Raw genomic sequence first — 20,910 nt, forward strand, 5'->3', positions numbered from 1 at the left:
CCGCTTCTATCAGTTTTTCCATTCGCCTATAAAGAATTCGCGTTAGTATTTTGCAGCTGTGACTTATTAAACTGATAGTTCGGTAATTTTCACATCTGTCAACACCTGCTTTCTTTGGGATTGGAATTATTATATTCTTCTTGAAGTCTGTGGGTATTTCGCCTGTCTCATACATCTTGCTCACCAGATGGTAGAGTTTTGTCATGACTGGCTCTCCCGAGGCCATCAGTAGTTCTAATGGAATGTTGTCTACTCCCGGGGCCTTGTTTCGACTCAGGTCTTTCAGTGCTCTGTCAAACTCTTCACGCAGTATCGTATCTCCCATTTCATCTTCATCTACATCCTCTTCCATTTCCATAATATTGTCCTCAAGTACATCGCCCTTGTATAAACCCTCTATATACTCCTTCCACCTTTCTGCCTTCCCTTCTTTGCTTAGAACTGGGTTGCCATCTGAGCTCTTGATATTCATACAAGTGGTTCTCTTCTCTCCAAAGGTCTCTTTAATTTTCCTGTAGGCAGTATCTATCTTACCCCTAGTGAGACAAGCCTCTACATCCTTACATTTGTCCTCTAGCCATCCCTGCTTAGCCATTTTGCACTTTCTGTCGATCTCATTTTTGAGACGTTTGTATTCCCTTTTGCCTGCTTCATTTACTGCATTTTTATATTTTCTCCTTTCATCAATTAAATTCAATATTTCTTCTGTTACCCAAGGATTTCTATTAGCCCTCGTCTTTTTACCTACTTGATCCTCTGCTGCCTTCACTACTTCATCCCTCAGAGCTACCCATTCTTCTTCTACTGTATTTCTTTCCCCCATTCCTGTCAATTGTTCCCTTATGCTCTCCCTCAAACTCTCTACAACCTCTGGTTCTTTCAGTTTATCCAGGTCCCATCTCCTTAAATTCCCACCTTTTTGCAGTTTCTTCAGTTTCAATCTGCAGTTCATAACCAATAGATTGTGGTCAGAATCCACATCTGCCCCTGGAAATGTCTTACAATTTAAAACCTGGTTCCTAAATCTCTGTCTTACCATTATATAATCTATCTGATACCTATTAGTATCTCCAGGATTCTTCCAGGTATACAACCTTCTTTTATGATTCTTGAACCAAGTGTTAGCTATGATTAAGTTATGCTCTGTGCAAAATTCTACAAGGCGGCTTCCTCTTTCATTTCTTCCCCCCAATCCATATTCACCTACTATGTTTCCTTCTCTCCCTTTTCCTACTGACGAATTCCAGTCACCCATGACTATTAAATTTTCGTCTCCCTTCACTACCTGAATAATTTCTTTTATCTCGTCATACATTTCATCAATTTCTTCATCATCTGCAGAGCTAGTTGGCATATAAACTTGTACTACTGTAGTAGGCATGGGCTTTGTGTCTATCTTGGCCACAATAATGCGTTCACTATGCTGTTTGTAGTAGCTAACCCGCACTCCTATTTTTTTTATGCATTATTAAACCTACTCCTGCATTACCCCTATTTGATTTTGTATTTATAACCCTGTAATCACCTGACCAAAAGTCTTGTTCCTCCTGCCACCGAACTTCACTAATTCCTACTATATCTAACTTTAACCTATCCATTTCCCTTTTTAAATTTTCTAACCGACCTGCCCGATTAAGGGATCTGACATTCCACGCTCCGATCCGTAGAATGCCAGTTTTCTTTCTCCTGATAACGACGTCCTCTTGAGTAGTCCCCGCCCGGAGATCCGAATGGGGGACTATTTTACCTCCGGAATATTTTACCCAAGAGGACACCATCATCATTTCAGCCGTTCGCAGTACCAGCACAGCAAGGCCGTTTTGGTTAATGTTACAAGGCCAGATCAGTCAATCATCCAGACTGTTGCCCCTGCAACTACTGAAAAGGTTGCTGCCCCTCTTCAGGAACCACATGTTTGTCTGGCCTCTCAACAGATACCCCTCCGTTGTGGTTGCACCTACGGTACGGCCATCTGTATCGCTGAGGCACGCAAGCCTCCCCACCAACGGCAAGGTCCATGGTTCATGGGGGATGTATGTATGTAAATAGAAAAGTGGACGAAATTGAAACAAGTTTTACACGAGCAACATCTTCAAAACTTTGTGAAGCATATAATGTAGATGCACTTGGTGCATGACCTGAAGATAGTGATATGTGCACAAAATGTGATGAATGGTTTCAAAACTTAAATACTGCTATCCCAGCAGTCACCTGCACTGAGAAGCTACAGTTACTGACACTGTACTAGGTAGCTACTCTAAACAGCAGATACATAAATACATATCAACATTCTAACAATTTGTCAGTATTAAAAATGATCAAACAAGAACTCAATGTACCGGGAAATGCCTCATCACAAAAACTTTCCAAAAAGCAACTGGGAATAACAATTTCAGGGAAGGAAAAAAAAAAAAAAAAAAAAAAAAAAAAAAAAAAAAAAAAAAAAAAAGAGAAGAAGATTAGTAATCATGAAACTTCCTGGCAGATTAAAACTGTGTGCCCGACCCAGACTCGAACTCGGGACCTTTGCCTTTCGCGGGCAAGTGCTCTACCATCTGAGCTACCAAAGTACGACTCACACCCAGTACTCACAGCTTTACTTCTGCCAGTATCTCGCCTCCTACCTTCCAAACTTTACAGAAGCTCTCCTGCGACCCTGCAGAACTAGCACTCCTGAAAGAAAGGAGAGCTTCTGTAAAGTTTGGAAGGTAGGAGACGAGATACTGGCAGAAGTAAAGCTGTGAGTACCGGGCGTGAGTCGTGCTTCGGTAGCTCAGATGGTAGAGCACTTGCCCGTGAAAGGCAAGGTCCCGAGTTCGAGTCTCGGTCGGGCACACAGTTTTAATCTGCCAGGAAGTTTCACATCAGCGCACACTCCACTGCAGAGTGAAAATCTCATTCTGGATTAGTAATCATATTCAGCAAATGAAATTATTTTCATCTAAATGAACAAATGTGAATATTTCAACAAAGTGGAAGATTACCTAAGTTCTGCCAACTTCCAACAGATGCTGAAAAGATCCCACACAATTTTATCATTAAAAGTGTTCTTAAACTGCCTAAAAGTATAATATTAGACTCTGATACCTACTTGCTCACTAACATGAATCCCACTACTTCCACAGAGAATGCCCTCCCTAATCTCCATAAAGAGAACATCCCAATCTGTCCTGTAGTGTCTTCCACGTTATGAATCAGCCAGAGAAATAAATGACCTGATCAAAATCAAAACCAAGTCAAATCCAGTCATGGTATTATTAATTCAGCTTACTTAGTGAACAAGTTAAAAGACATTCAAATTCCATCTAGTGCCAATCTAGTTTCTTTTGATGCCAGCAACTTATTCACTAATATACACAGTGGGGTACATAAAAGTGGCCAGGATAAGTGTACACGACTGGACGCATTAACAGAGGAGGAAAAGATCTAGTTATTTCCAACAGGATGGAACAACTGCCCATACAGCCGGTCAAACATTGGAGCACATTTATTCAATCTTCACACCTGACAGAGTTGTTAGCAGAGGTCAGTCTGGTCATGGGCCTAGCTGGCCACCCAGATCACCTGATCAGTCAGTGTGCTATTACTTTTTGTGGGATCCCTCAAGCCTAAGGTGTATTGCAACAGCTCACAGTCTTTAAGAACTGCAACAGAACATTTCAGATGAGATTGCAGCATTTTTAAAAACAGTTCTTGGAAAAGAACCCACTTTCTTCTGATCTTGGATACTGATCTAGGTATGTTGAGGAAGTGCGGCACTTACGGACGGGTACCACAAAACTACTTCAAACATTCCTCAAGCAGCTAAGTTCTAAACACAACTGCATAAAATTCACATTGGAGTTTTGGGGGTAACAGCATAAACTATTTAGATCTAACCATAGACACTGGTGATCATATTCATACTTCCAAGAATTACAGGAAACCCATCACAGATATTGTAATACCTGCTAATTCTCAACAATCAGTGATCCATTAACATGCTGCCTTTCATTCACCTAGTATCAGTCCCCATGAGAGGTAACAGCTGCCAACCTGAATTAAAGGCAATGAAACAACGGCTACACTTCTGCCTTGTTAGATTCCAAAATGCACAAAAAGCAGAAACAGCAAGTGTACTTTCTTACCCTGTTCTCAACGCACCACCTCAAACCAATCTAGGAACTTGGAAACATTATTCTACGTACACAATACTGCTGGACACTTTTGCCCAGTGGTGAAGTCAGCACTTCAGTTTTGGAAAAAGAGTAGAAGACCCAAAATCACCTATAATTGTAGCAAATTCTGTAAAGGTCAGTCAGGCAGAGCAATGTGCACCTACTTGAAAGAAAACCATAGACATTGGAAACATAGAAAAGGAGACTCTTCTTTTGCCGACCACCTGCTTAAAGAAGGACATAGTTACAAAGTGCAACATGATGTCTTACATCACATCCATAAAGGAAGGAAGATGAACGGCACTGAAATAAGGGACATTAAAAACCTCAGTTCACTTGTATGTAAGTTCCCCAATCATACTGTAATCATCAGTGGAGACTTTAATTATCCAACAATTAATTGGGAAAATTACAGTTTTGTTAGTGATGGACATGATAAGACATCATGTAAAGCATTAATACATGCCCTCTCTGAAAATTACCGACAACAGATAGTTATGAACCCCATTCATAATGGAAATACCCCAATGGCAACAAATAGACCTGACCTCTTTCATGTTGTCCACGTTGAAACTGGTATTGGTGACCATGACACTGTTGTGCAACAATGAGGACCAAAGTAAAAACGACAACCAAAAAAAGCATACAAATATACAGTGAAACACCTCTTTTACATTTTTGTGGGGTCTAGACTCAAAACACCACAAAACTGAGGAAAATTTAGAATTGTGTAAAATGTTAAAACCACCAAAATATGAGAAAAAACATATGCAATTGTCATATGTGATTAAAAACTATAATCCTCACCAATACATTGTATAAAATATGTATAAGTGATGGAAATTAAATGTAAAGTACAAAGTTCATACAATAGTTTTGGTAATGAATTACACCAGTTCTTAAGAAATCACAGATACAAAAAAGCAACTAAAAACTCACCAAAAAGTTGAAATTTGTATCTAGGTAAAACAAGGATGAGGAGGAGATTAGCGTTTAATGCCCCGTTGATAGTGAGGTCATTGGAGACAGAGTACAAGCTCGGATTGGGGAAGGAAATCGGCCGTGCCCTTCCAAAGGGACCATCCTGGTAATTGCCTGAAGCGATTCAGGGAAATTATGGAAAACCTAAATCAGGGTGGCTGGATGCAGATTTGAACTATTGTTCTTCCAAATGCAGATCCAGTGTGCTAACCACTGTGTCACCACACTTGGTTGGGTAAAAGGAAATCAAGCTATTTTCCAACATGCTATGAGCATAAATTATACACCGAAACATGTGTTTTTGAGTCATCATTCCTTTTCGTTTACCCAGAAAAAAATCAAAAATTGAAGAACATAGGGGATTAAATCTAAAACTGTGAAATATGGTGAAAGGTGTTGGAATCTATCACATGGGGGAGTGTGCTTTCCTTCTATAGCCAAAGGTAGTTTAATTGGGTCAAGTACACTTCAAGACTCCTACACACTAAACTTTAAACATGTTTTCAAAAAGTGTTTCTAGCTACCTGATGTGGACACCCATTGGAAACATCTTTCAAAACACGGAAGCATCTATTTGTAGCAACGACTGTATTGTATCATCTGTTGTATAGAGTGGTTAGGTGTTTTATTTCCTCACACTGTATTAAGTTTTTCGGAGAGGGGGGCAACAAAAAAGCAGTGAACAAGGCAGCAGACTGTTGAGTTGTTATCGCTGTACCAGGCTGATGGCTGCTTACAGAATATATGAAGCAAGCAGTACAAGAACAACAATAAAACAAGACACACTGCAGAAAACTGCTGTACATGTGGTAGAATACTGAGAAAGACTGTGTAGAATAGAAAATTAGACCATTTATCGTACGTTGCTTTGAATTGTGAAATAAATATTCATCACTCTGAAACGACTCTCCCGTTGACAGAAAGCTAAGACTAATAGCATGTCTGGTTGTAATTGCTTTCCTGAAATTTCTTTTTTTTTTTTAAGACACGGTGATACCATGTTTGCCAGAAATTAAAACTCGTTAGATGATATCCAAGCAAAGTTATGGAAACTAAAGCTGTCTTCCATATTCAGTTCCTATATGTAGCAAGTTTTCTCCACCAGTTCTCTAGTATGTTTTTGCTCACTTACGCAAACAAACGAATCCATTTCATACAACAACTAATCCAATTTTATTGACCATCACCAACTAGTATACAAACTCTCGATCAAAATAATATCGTAGTTCTTAAGTTAATTATGAAATTCTTTGACAAGCACAACCTTGTTCTTTAAAACTACAAAACACTGAGAGATGCTTATGGCTTCAGGTCACAAGCCACAATAAATAAATAAATAAAAAAGTAACGAACGACAACAACATCTTTCATTTTGTTTGCATAAACCTTTTTATATTAACAATGCAACAGCACATATTACAGTTTCCTCATCTCTAGATACGATGTGGCAGACAATACAAAAACAATACAACAAACAGCATTGCAAAAAATGTGAATACACAGAGAAATGTTTGCCGCCAGTGTGGACAGAAACAGAGACAAAAAACAAAGTCGTAAACAGATGTGAAACACTGTAGGAAATAACATTTCCAGCAGAAACGTGTTTTCAGTGGCAGTGTTGACGTGGCATCACACTACTTTTTGCAGTGGTTATGTCACTAGTGGGCTTTTGGCTACCAACTTTTGCGGGTGCTTGTGAACGACCCCTGTGTGAACCGTGTGCACTTCGATTATTCATTTCCTTGGTAGTGTGTGACGTACATGTGCTGTATACCATTCAAAGCAATGACACATTGTAAGTACCATATGATAAATACGTTGTACTATTATTAAATGTCAATTAATGAAGCACCAATGATATAAAGTTTCAAGAGATTTTATGATAACTTAAACACGATACACAATTCTGAGGAGTAAGCTGTAGTGTAATGCATCACATCACGGTTAGCCAAGTTAGATGTTGTGAGTTAGAAGTTAGAGATTCGCGACTCAATACATGCCAATATTATTATTATTATTTCTTTCTTTTCTCAGACGTTATGTCTGGTCAAAAATGGAAAGTGACGTGGACCTTGATCAAGCATGACTTCCTTTTAACTGTACAGTATATGTTATATTGTATTTAGGAACTTTTGGGTAATTTAACATGTATCAATAATTACAGATTTCTGTAGTTGTATATATAAGTTTGGATGTAGCTGTATTGCATTGATGTACTGGTGGATATTGTGTAGTATGACTCCTGTAGTTGATAGTAGAATTGGTATAATGTCAACTTTATCCTGATGCCACATGTCCTTGACTTCCTCAGCCAGTTGGATGTATTTTTCAATTTTTTTCTCCTGTTTTCTTTTGTATATTTTTTGTATTGGGTATGGATATTTCGATTAGTTGTGTTAATTTCTTCTTTTTATTGGTGAGTATGATGTCAGGTTTGTTATGTGGTGTTGTTTTATCTGTTATAATGGTCCTGTTCCAGTATAATCTGTATTCATCATTCTCCAGTACATTTTGTGGTGCACTTGTATGTGGGAACGTGTTGTTTTATAAGTTTATGTTGTAAGGCAAGCTGTTGGTGTATTATTTTTGCTACATTGTCATGTCTTCTGGGGTATTCTGTATTTGCTAGTATTGTATATCCGCTTGTGATGTGATCTACTGTTTCTATTTGTTGTTTGCAAAGTCTGCATTTATCTGATGTGGTATTGGGATCTTTAATAATATGCTTGCTGTAATATCTGGTGTTTATTGTTTGATCCTGTATTGCAATCATGAATCCTTCCGTCTTACTGTATATATTGCCTTTTCTTAGCCATGTGTTGGATGCGTCTTGATCGATGTGTGGCTGTGTTAGATGATACGGGTGCTTGCCATGTAGTGTTTTCTTTTTCCAATTTACTTTCTTCATATCTGTTGATATTATGTGATCTAAAGGGTTGTAGAAGTGGTTATGAAATTGCAGTGGTGTAGCCGATGTATTTATATGAGTGATTGCTTTGTGTATTTTGCTAGTTTCTGCTCGTTCTAGAAAGAATTTTCTTAAATTGTCTACCTGTCCATAATGTAGGTTTTTTATATCGATAAATCCCCTTCCTCCTTCCTTTCTGCTTAATGTGAATCTTTCTGTTGCTGAATGTATGTGATGTATTCTAAATTTGTGGCATTGTGATCGTGTAAGTGTATTGAGTGCTTCTAGGTCTGTGTTACTCCATTTCACTACTCCAAATGAGTAGGTCAATATTGGTATAGCATGAGTATTTATAGCTTTTGTCTTGTTTCTTGCTGTCAATTCTGTTTTCAGTATTTTTGTTTGTCTATATTTTTCTTTTAGTTCTTCTTTAATATTTGTATTATCTATTCCTATTTTTTGTCTGTATTATTATTATTATTATTATTATTATTATTATTATTATTATTATTATTACTACTACTATTATTATTTTTAACTTAGCACTGTTATCATGTTTGTTACGATTGTAATACAATATGTTCTGCAATATTCAAATTTGTTAAGCATTTATGTGCTGTTAGAGAACAAAGGTTGAAATAAATAATTGCCCATTTATTTCTGAATGTGTGGTCATTTTCCAGTGTGTGGTTAGGTAGAAACGTAAGAGGACAGCATACATTTATACGAGTGGAACAAGCAGCAATAAAATTTATATTCTTCCTTGTTACAAATATTTTGCTGTTTATTTCTGAATATGTGGTGATTTCCTAGTGTGTGGTTCGGCAAGAACTTAAGATGATAACTTAAACTGATGGAAGTAAAATGATGAGCTATAACGTTCATATTCTTTCTCATCACAAATACTTTGCACATTGTACAATCACAAACATATTCTCCTAAAAAGTTCTTGCTACAACAGAGATTCTCTGTCACTAACATGTCCATAATAAACATCAACTTGACGCTACAGTGATCAACAAATCAATAACCTCGTTCCTGGTCACCCGCACAGTGTCACCACATCATGATTATGTCAGTTCCTGCAAAAAGTAGTGTGAGACTTCCTCGATCCATCATCATTGAGCAGAGAAGCTAAATGTTGCAAGCTGTGTTGGCAATACCGATTGTAGATTACATCAGCATTTCCTCTCTCACGCTACACCCCTCCTGCAGCAGCCTTAAATATTCCTTTTAACCTGTCGTTATGCATGGTGTGAACCGTCTATCTTTTGTGCCACTTATAACTTGTTCAGTCACCTCAAATGTCAAGTGAGATATCGAGTAAGAGCACAGAATTGCATAAACGTTAATAGGAAGAAACATAAAAAAAGAGGGAATTTTTAGCATTTTCAGAGTGGCTACAAATTTATGGTGTACTATCATGTGAAATGTAAAATCAGAGAGTGTAAAATCTAGAGGAACTCTGGCTCAAGTTTAAAAGAATAGCTGACCTCGCAGTGGATAGATATGTATCCAGTAAAACAGTTCACAATAGGAGGAAACCTCCATAGTAAAACAAACTTCTAAAGAAGCAGATTACTGTGTTGCAGATATAAAACAAAGCAAATAAATAGAGATTGACTCTAAGCACTATGGGACTTAACATCTAAGGCCGTCAGTCCCCTATAGATAGAGAGAAGCTGAATGAAATGAGTTTGACTGTCAAGAAAGCAATAATGATCTTTCACAGAACCCAAAGAAATTCTGGTTGTGTGTGTGTGTGAAGACTGTTAGTGGCACTACAGTTAGTGTCCAGTCCCTAACAAATGAGACAAGAACTGAAACTGTAGAATTGCTCAACTCCACTTTCAAACGTGGAAAATTGCCCAAATTTAATTCTCGTACCAATGAAAAGATGAATGAAATAAGTACTAGTGTCAGTGGTGTTGAGAAACAGCTGGAATCACTAAAACCGAACAAAGCTTGAGGCCTTGATGGAATCCCTGTCAGATTTTCCCTTGAACAAAAAAAACATGCCAGTCCTTGGGAAAAGACACAGGTCACACCCATCTACAAAATGGGTAGTAGAAGTGATCCACAAAACTACTGTACAATATCCTTGACATTGATTTGCTGTAGAATCTTAGAACATATTCTAATGTCAAACATAATGACATATCTTGAAGGGAATGACCTTCACAATTCCAGCCAGCATAAGTTTTGAAAACATTGATCCTGTGAAACCGAACTTGAATGACATACTGAAAGCTTGGATCAAGACAACCAGGTAAATGCCATATTTCTTGATTTCCGAAAAACATTTGACTCTGTACCACACCTATGCTTATTGTCAAAAGTATCATCATATGGGGTATCACATAAAATATGTGACTGGATTGAGGACTTTTTAGTAGGGAGGACACAGCATGTTATCTTGGATAGACAGTCATCGTCAGGTGTGGAAGTAACTTCGGGTGTGCCCCAGGGAAGTGTGTTGGGATCCTTGCTGTTCATACTGTGTATTAGTGACCTTACGGACAATATTAATAGTAAAATCAGGATTTTTGCAGATGAGGCAGTTATCTTTAATGAAGTACTATCTGAAAGAAGCTGCAGAAATACTCAGTCAGACTTGATAAGATTTCAACATGGTGCAGAGATTGGCAATTTGCTCCAAATGTTCAGAAATGCAAAATTTCGCACTTCACAAAATGAAAAAATGTAGTAACTTGTAACTATAATTTTAATAAGTCACTGGTCGAATTGGCCAACTCATACAAATACCTGGGCTTAACAATTTTTAGGGGTATGAAATGGAATGATCACATTGGTTCAGTTGTGTGTAAAATTACTGCACACACAGAGTCACTTAAGCAATCATTCTTCCCATGCTCCATATGTGACTGGAACAGGAAAAAACCAAAATAACTGGTACAATGTGAAATACCCTCTGCAATGCAACTAACGATGGTTTGCAGAGTATAACAGTAGATGTAGATAATCTCAGCCAGGCCATGTTGTAAATTATCCCTCCAACTCACATGCCCCATTTCTTTCTTTTTTTCAGTTACTATAATTTCACTCGGGCTGTTGAAAATTTTACTTTATGCAATCACAGCTGCTTCAGTTACCTGCTTAATCTCACTAGTATATCATATCTGTCTGTAACATAGGACTTGTTAAAGACAAAATTATTTGGTTCAGCCACTCATTTATGAAGTGTCACCAAAGTCTATTGTTCAATTTATTTTCTTCTCAGAACAATTATTGTGATTTGTTTCATAGCTCATTAGTTAAATTGTCACATATTTTATCTAAGTTAAATAATCTTACATCACATTTTCACTGAAATAATTTATCTTGTTTTATGCCTAAATAAAAAATAATCTGTGGAAACTGGGTTACTAGGTAGATGCACTATTTAAAATCTTTGATCCTACAAAAATTTGTACATGATGATGGAGTGAGAGCCAAAGACCAGTTTGTAAAATAAATAATAAATATTGTAGAATATTACACCAGCATCATGTGTGTTTTCATTCACAATGTATAAAATATTCTACCAAGAGCCAATGGAACAGTAAGTCAATGAGAACTCTGCCTTGAATGGGCTAGTACTCTACCAACTGAGCTATCTGTGCATGACTCATGACCAGCTCTCATATCTTTACTTCCACCAGTACCTCAGTCCCCTATCTTCTGAACTTCAGAGTAGTTCTGCTGTATAGCGTGTAGGACTAGCACTCTTGGAAGAAAGCATTCTGGGGACACATGGCTTAAGCACAGCCTGAGGGATTATTTTCAGAGTGACAGTTAACATGCATCCCAGCATTTGCCACTGTAGCAGATACATCAAAGTTTGAATATTTGCGTACATAAAATGTACCCAAAATGTATCAAAACTACATACCAACTTTGTACACTAACAGGCTGTCTGCCACTCAAAATTTTTGTCTTTACTCTTCTTTTGCATTTTAATTTTTAGTCACTACTCTACTGATTTTAAATGAAATAATGTTAAGCAAGAATAGCATGGCAAATTTCACATTATATCTTCTATTCTCATTGTGTTACCTAATGGATAATAATGAAACAAACTTTCTTGTCTGATTCTTACACTGTAACAGATCTGGCCTAAAAATGTAACTTTACAGATACTGTCTATCAAGAAGCAATAAATGAAAGCCTGAAGTGGAAATCATTAATGTTAGTAATAAAACAACCAATTGAAGTTACTCACTAGATTGATGGTATTGAGAAGATGACCTTGAAATCTTTCCCACACACAAAGCCTCTCATCAGATCCCAGACTAATTACGTAACTTGCTGAGTATGTCAAAGACAAAACCGCTCCATCATGTGCTTGTATACTATACATGCATGTCCCTGTAACAATGAATCATGTATCACACAAATACTATTTAAATAATTTACCCATCACAAGTCATTCCTATTATATCTTAAATTCTTATTCACCTACCAGTTTCAATTAAAGAGGTTATATAGTACATACAACTTCATAAACTTCAATGAAAAAATAAGAAAGGTGTTAAGAACAAAATGAAAAATAAATACAAAATTAAGAAAGAAAACAGACTGCATTAAGAACCTAACATAAGATTACCTTTGGTTCTAGTTTAATATAGTTCAATATGGTGTAATGCTCAAGTGTTTCGCCACTTTGACAGTGTCTAACAACATGATGTTTTGCACCAATGTGCCAAACAACAATTCCTATATTCTTTGCTAATATTCTTTAGAATTTGTTTAAAAGAATTCTCATTTGCTCAGTGTTGTTATATAGTAGTATATTATGATTGTTATTAAGATGGTCCCTAAATTTACGATAAGACAGATACAATTTTGGAAATCGAAGACTTTTACAACACTGTAGACAGTCACAATAAATAACATATGAGAGGGTATCATAGCCCACTGCTCCCCCCCCCCCCCCCCCTTCCCCCCGCCCAGCAAAAGAAATTTTAAAAGCTATACAAATAGTTTGCAAAACAACCTTATCCCCTTCAAAATACTCTCCATTACAACTAATACATTTGTCACACCGGTGCTTCCACTGCTGGAAACCTGTTTTGTAGTCATCTTTAGAAATGGCTGACAGCTCCTCCCTTGTTTTTTCTTTACCTTTTCAATGTTATCAAATCGGTGTCACTTTCATGCCCCTTTTCACGTGTGGAAATAAAAGACACACGGAGCCAGGTCAGGTGAGTAGCATCCATGGGGCAGTGGAACTGTGCCATTTTTTGCCAAAAACTATCAAAGATGGCTGTGTGTGTAGGTGCATTTTTGTGGTGAAAGAACCAGTCTCCTGCCTGCCCCAAATCAGGTCTTTTTTTGATGAACACTGATGTGCTATATTCTTAAAACTTCCAAATAAAAGATCTGATTGACAGTCTGACTTGCTGGAACAAACTCTGAATGATTCAGGCAGTTGATGAAGGTCCAGAACGAGGTCTGTTACCAATCGACATGTCGCCATTCTTAAATTGAGCAAACCCCTCTTACACTTGAGTTTTTTCCATAGCATCATCTTGATAGCTGTTTTCAACATCAAAACAGTTTCAGCAACATTTTTACTGATTAGGAAACAAAATTTCACAGCTGCACACTGTTCACTTAAACTTGTTATAACAAAACACAAAACAAGAACAAGACAATCATTGCAGATGAACCAAGCATGCCAGGTCAACAACACAGGCGGGACTGAATTGGCAATGAGTTGTGCTATATACGCCTAGTGGCCGAAATGAGTACTCCCCAAGCTCCACCCCATTTTTTTTCTACTCCCTCATATGGCCCTAAAGCAATACTTCTCACCTCTGTTCAAGAGGGTTTATTAATTATTTTTAAGTTTGTAGTTTCAAGTAATCTGATGCTGTTCTTTATTTTTTATTTCTTATAGTAATCCGTCTGAATCTGTGCATACCTTATCAACTAGATCTCAGTGTTATTAGCTGAAATCTCTCTGTGTCCATAAAACATGACCCCCACCCCATTTCCTGTTATTTCCAGTACCAAGAGAAATATTCTAGCATGACTTAGTACAAAAGTGGCCAACATGTCTTGTCTGAAGATAGGGTTTACCTTCAGCCTTTTATCTCCAGTTTTTCTTTTTAGTTCTTACCAATTACACACTTTTCCTGATAAAATAATTTTTTTACAGCCAACTGTAAAACCACTTTGTTTCAGTTTTCAGTCTGGTCACATCCAATGTGCAGAAGGAATAAGATAGCAAGCCGGCACAGTTCCCGGCCAGTTAGTGAAAACTATGGATTTTTTTTAGGTCAAAGATGTGCTTTACTTGCAATGCAGTCCACTTTGTTAAATACTGCCCATTGAGTATATCACATTTATGTGTAATTACCTTTTCACCAAACAAAGACTTTTTCTGTCAAAAATTTCTGTAGGTGTGGCTGGTTGGAGGCTACCAATTCTGATTAACCCATTAATTCCCATCACTTGACTATCATACAGTGAATACTAAGTTTAAAATTTCATATCATGGAAAGAGATTTTTAAATTTTGAAAGTTACCCATTGTGAGTATTACTGTATCTTTTTTGAAAGAGTTGACATCAGTGAGTTTGGTTGGTATTAGCTTTCTAGGTGAGAAATAACTAATTGTAGTTAAGACCTGCGTATTACTGACATCATGGCATGGATGTATAAAAGAAAACAAACTCTTAAGTTTGAGGTCACAGTTTCATTTGTAATTTAAAGTCAAATGATTGACAATAACCTTGCTTTAAGAATTTATATTAGAATTGCATTTAATTTGCTTTAAAACTGATACAACATATGGTGGGAAGTTGTGTGAAGTTTACTGTCTGTTATACGAATGACACAGAAACGAATTTGAAGTGGTTTTGCAGACGTGAAGGGTGAAGAAAATGTTGATAGATGTCAAGGAATTGATCCCAATGATGAAGCTGAAATGCTTCTGGTTCCTCTGGCAGGTGGACAAGATGGTGATAGGGATGAGGCTAATAACGACAAAGATGATGGAATATATATTATGAAACTAGGTAATAGAGTCCTATTCCACAACACTGAAGTCTAGACAATTAAACATACTGCTGCTGAACATAATGACTGACAAAACACACTAATATTTGTGATGAGAGAGTAGAAAAGATGAACAAATTAACAAATACTGTACATGACCCAATATTTTGTTCTTAAAACCACAGATTAATTAGTCATAGAAATTTGAAAGGTAAAAGAAAAAGATTTACAGATGAAGTAACCTGGCAGGAAAAGCATGTTCAGAAAGATAATTCAGTGATGCCACAATCCAATCCAATTCAATTCCCTCCTCATTCCAATGAAATCCTGCACACACACCTTCTACAGGTTCCTCAAAATTCACAAACAAAACAAACAAGCATGCCCCATTGTAGTTCATTCTTGTGCCACCACTGAAAGAATTTCAGTTCTCACTGACCAATGCCTCCTATCTATTGCCCAAAATATGGCCTCCCACATCAAAGATGCCAACCACTTCCTTCACCAACTCCCCACCACATTACTGCCTGGAACCCTGTTGACACCATTTCCTTATACACCATCAACCCCCACACCCATAGTGTTGCTACTATTGAACACTATATCTCTCAACATCCTTCAGACTTCAAACCACTACCTCATTCCTCATACACCTTACTAATTTTATCCTAACACTCAATTACTTCTCCATTGAAGGAAAGGTATATAAACAAACCTGCAGCACAGCTATGATCCGCATGGCACCCTCCTATGCCTGTCTTTATGTGGGCCATCTAAAGGAAACCTTCCCAGTCTCCCAAAGTCCCAAAACCCTGGTCTGGTTCAGTTTCATTGATGATATGTTGTTGATCTGTACTCGGAGCCAAAGACATCGTATCCTCAGTCCTTCCTGGTTCTCCCAACCACAAACAGTACCTGCATTTTGACAGCTGCTAACCCTTCCACACCAAAAAATCCGTCCCATACAGCCTGGACACCTGAGGGTGATATATCTGCAGTGGCATACGGTACATCCTTGAGCAACTAGTATGAAAACTAACTCGAGATGGGAACATATTAGATATCTTGGCGACAAACATACCTCACCTTCTTGAGGAAGTTAATCTAGAAGAAGGTGTTAGCGACTATAATGTATAATGTCGTCGCAGCTTCTGTGTCAGTTGTCAGTGGAAGTTGGGGAGGGGGGGGAGGTATTGTCAACCACGTGCTAGAGAAATATGTGCCTAGCAAAAATATAGGGGAGGGAAAGGATCCACCTTGGTTCAACAAACATATTAGGAACTTGCTGAGAAAGCAGAGAATTTTGCACAGTCATTTTAAACATAGTCACTGCCCCACTGACAAACAGAAATTATGCAAAATGAAAGCAGCTGTCAAAAGGCCAATGAGAGATTCTTTTAACGAATTTGAAAGCAATATTTTATCTGCAGATTCTAAAAATTGCTCCCAAAAATTTTGGTCCTACGTAAAATCTATGAGTGCTACAAATAATTCAATACCTTCTCTTGCTGACAGTACGGGTAATGTAACAGATGATGATAATCAGAATGCCGAAATTCTAAACCTAGCTTTAAAAACCTTGTTTACAGTAGAGGACTGCAGCACCATTCCCATCCCTGTAATATTTTGTGCTGACTATGCACAAATATAGCACCATTCTTATCCATCATCTATCAGAGATCATTGGAACAGCATAAAGTTCCACAGGACTGGAAGTAGGACCACATCATAGCAATCTATAAAAGGGGTAGAAAATCGTATGCACATAATTACCAGCCATTGTGTTCAGACATAATGACCTTTCTAGACTCTGAGAAGCTTATCCGCAGAAACCAGCACAGTTTTAGGAAACAGCAGTCATACGAGACACAGCTGGCCCTCTCTGTACATGATATATATTAGGCTCTAGATACCGGCTCCCAGGTTGATGCCATATTCCTCGAAAGGCATTCAACTCAGTGCCACACTGTCGCTTGCTCCAAAAAGTGCACGCTTATGGCCTATCTGATGACATATGTGGTTGGATAGAAAGTTTTGTAACAGGCAGAGAGCACTATGTCGTCCTGAATGGCAAGACGTCAACTGAAACATGCATAACATCAGGTGTGGCTCAGGGCAGCATTATAGGTCCACTGCTTTTTACGATTTACATAAATGATCTGGTTGATGGTACTGACAGTGGCATTAGACTGTTTGCCGATGATGCTGTGGTCTACAGGAAAGTAGTATCACACGAAAGTTGTGAACAAATCAATGAGGATTTACAGAAAATAAATGGGTAGTGTAATGACTGGCAGTTATCTTTCAATATTAGTAAATGTAACCTACTGTGTATAACAAAGTGAAAATCCCCATTAATGTACGAGTACTAAATAAATGCCCAGTCTTTGGAAGTGGTAACATCTGTCAAGTATCTGGGTGTGACTATTCGAAATGATCTCAAATGGAATGCTTGGATTACACATGTAACAGGTAAGGTGAACTCTAGATTGTGGTTTATTGGTAGAATCCTGAATCGACGCAGTCCTTCAACAAAGGAAACTGCTTACAATATTTTAGTTTGTCCAGTCTTAGAGTATTGTTCGTCTGTATGGGACTCTTACCAGTTAAGTTTGATTCAAAAGAATGAGAAGGTCCAAAGAAGAGCAGCAAGATTCATGACTGGTACATTTAGCCATCACGAGAGCATTACAAATATCATAGAAAGTGTGAAGTGGGACACACTCGCAAATAGACGACACGTTAAACGAAAGGGGTTGCTCACTAAATCCCAAAATACGATCTTCATCAAGGATGTAGAGCATATATTATTACCAACAACTTTCAAATCGCACAATGATCACCATTCAAAGATAAGGGAAATTAGAGCTCGTACTGAGGCATTCCGACAGTCGTTTTTCCCTCGCACAATCTGTGAGTGGAACAGAGGGGGAGAAAATACGACTTTGGCGCAAGTAGTGCCCTCCACCACACACCTCTTGGTGGCTAGCGGAGTATATATGTAGATGCAGATGTAGACAAGAACTCCCGTGCCCAGTATGCTGAAGGTCTCACAAAGTCCTTCACAAACAGGCTCTATCTCCAAGATCTCATCCACAAACAGGTTTTCTGCACCATACCCCACACACCCCCAAGAACCAATAACAAAGGAGTGACACCTTCGTCTAATGGAACAACTGAACCACATTCTTTGTTACAGCTTTGATTACTTATCATCACATGCTGAAATGAGGGCTTCCAACTCGAGATCCTTCCAACCCCTCCTAAAGTGGTGTTCCATTGCCCACCCAACCTCCACTACATCCCAGTCCATCCTAATACAGGGATCATACCCCTGTTGAAGCTCCAGAAGCAAGTCCTGCCCAATCCACTCATCCATCACTTCTTATTCTAGTCCCGTCACGGGCTTATCCTACCCCATCAGAGGCCAAGTCACCTGTGAAAGCACCCCTGTCAATGCCAGCCTTGCTGCAATAATTTCATGGCTTTTTATATTTGCAAGACTACCAACAAGCTGACCACCAGTATGAATGGCTATCGCCACACTGTGGTCACGAACAAAGCGGACCAACCTGTGGCACAACATGCAGCTGAACATGAACACGCTTGATTTTAATGGCTGCTTCACAACCCAGGCCATCTGCATCCTCCCCTTCATCAAAAGTTTTTCTGAACTGTTTTCATGGGAATTATCCTTACTATACATCCTTCACTTGCACTACACACCGGAAGCAGCTACTAGGGTAGCAGAGTACGTGTGGCATGCACACGGGGGTTTTTTAGGTTAGAGGGACCCCCCCTTGGGCGAAACGATAAAATACCTGACGGCTTACCAGAGAGGACATTATCATCGTTGATAAAGAACGTCCGTCCTCAGAGACCAAAAACAGGAAAAGTTAACGTAATATTGGTAAACTGCAGGAGTATCCAGGGCAAGGTTCCTGAATTAGTATCTCTTATTGAAGGAAATAGTGCGCATATAGTATTAGGAACGGAAAGTTGGTTAAAACCGGAAGTGAACAGTAACGAAATCCTAGACACAGAATGGAATATATACCGCAAGGATACGATAAACGCCAATGGTGGAGGAGTATTTATAGCAGTAAAGAATTCAATAATATCCAGTGAAGTTATTAGCGAATGCGAATGTGAAATAATCTGGGTTAAGCTAAGTATCAAAGGTGGGTCAGATATGATAGTCGGATGCTTCTATAGACCACCTGCATCAGCAACCGTAGTAGTTGAGCGCCTCAGAGAGAACCTGCAGAACGTCGTGAAGAAGTTTCGTGATCATACTATTGTAATAGGGGGAGACTTCAATCTACCAGGTATAGAATGGGATAGTCACACAATCAGAACTGGAGCCAGGGACAGAGACTCTTGTGACATTATCCTGACTGCCTTGTCCGAGAATTACTTCGAGCAGATAGTTAGAGAACCAACTCGTGAAGCTAACGTTTTAGACCTCATAGCAACAAATAGACCAGAACTTTTCGACTCCGTGAATGTAGAAGAGGGTATCAGTGATCATAAGTCAGGGGTTGCATCAATGACTACAAGTGTATAAGAAATGCCAAGAAAGGAAGGAAAATATATTTGCTTAACAAGAGTGATAGGGCACAAATCGCAGAATATCTGAGTGACCACCATCAAACGTTCATTTCTGAGGAAGAGGATGTGGAACAAAAATGGAAAAAATTCAGAAACATCGTCCAGTACGCCTTAGATAAGTTCGTACCGACTAAGGTCCAAAGCGAGGGGAAAGATCCACCGTGGTATAACAATCATGTACGAAAGGTACTACGGAAACAAAGAAAGCTTCATCATAGGTTTAAGAGTAGTCGAATCATAGCTGCTAAGGAAAAGCTGAACGAAGCGAAAAAGAGCGTAAAGAGAGCAATGAGAGAAGCATTCAACGAATTCGAACATAAAAAATTGGCAAACAATCTAAACAAGAACCCTAAAAAGTTTTGGTCATATGTAAAATCGGTAAGCGGATCTAAATCCCCTATTCAGTCACTCGTTGACCACGATGGCACCGAAACAGAGGACGACCGAAGAAAGGCAGAAATACTGAATTCAGTGTTCCGAAACTGTTTCACTGCGGAAAATCGTAACACGGTCCCTGACTTCAGCCGTCGCACGGACGCCAAAATGGAAAATATTGAAATAAACGATATCGGAATTGAAAAACAACTGCTATCACTTAGTAGCGGAAAAGCATCCGGACCAGACGAGATACCCTTAAGATTCTACAGTGATTATGCTAAAGAACTTGCCCCCTTTCTATCAGCAATTTATCGTAGATCGCTGGAAGAACGTAAAGTACCTAGCGACTGGAAGAAAGCGCAGGTCGTTCCCATTTTCAAGAAGGGTCATAAATCAGATGCGAATAATTATAGGCCTATTTCGCTTACGTCAATCTGTTGTAGAATAATGGAACATGTTTTGTGTTCTCGTATTATGACGTTCTTAGATAATACAAATCTCCTTCATCATAACCAACATGGATTCCGCAAACAGAGATCATGTGAAACTCAGCTCGCCCTATTTGCCCAAGAAATTCACAGTGCCGTAGACACTGGCGAGCAGATTGATGCCGTATTCCTGGACTTCAGGAAGGCATTTGATACGGTTCCGCACTTACGTTTAGTGAAAAAAATACGAGCTTACGGAATATCGGACCAGGTTTGTGATTGGATTCAGGATTTCCTAGAAGAAAGAACACAACATGTCATTCTTAACGGTTCAAAATCTGCAGATGTACAGGTAATTTCGGGAGTACCGCAAGGAAGCGTGATAGGACCTTTATTGTTTACAATATACATAAATGACTTAGTTGACAACATCGGTAGCTCCG

General features: G+C 38.5%; 1 protein-coding gene across 1 annotated transcript in view; it reads right to left on the minus strand.

Annotated features, from left to right (window-relative positions):
- LOC124776611 (sterol regulatory element-binding protein cleavage-activating protein) overlaps nucleotides 1-20,910 on the minus strand; it is a 263,862-nt gene that overhangs the window by 46,262 nt on the left and 196,690 nt on the right. Inside the window, exon 21 of the mRNA XM_047251684.1 lies at nucleotides 12,269-12,414. Within this exon, the coding sequence (XP_047107640.1) occupies nucleotides 12,269-12,414 (146 nt within the window). The remainder of the gene's footprint in view (nucleotides 1-12,268; nucleotides 12,415-20,910) is intronic.

The sequence above is a fragment of the Schistocerca piceifrons genome, chromosome 2 (genome assembly GCF_021461385.2).
Source record: "Schistocerca piceifrons isolate TAMUIC-IGC-003096 chromosome 2, iqSchPice1.1, whole genome shotgun sequence".
NCBI lineage: Eukaryota > Metazoa > Arthropoda > Insecta > Orthoptera > Acrididae > Schistocerca > Schistocerca piceifrons.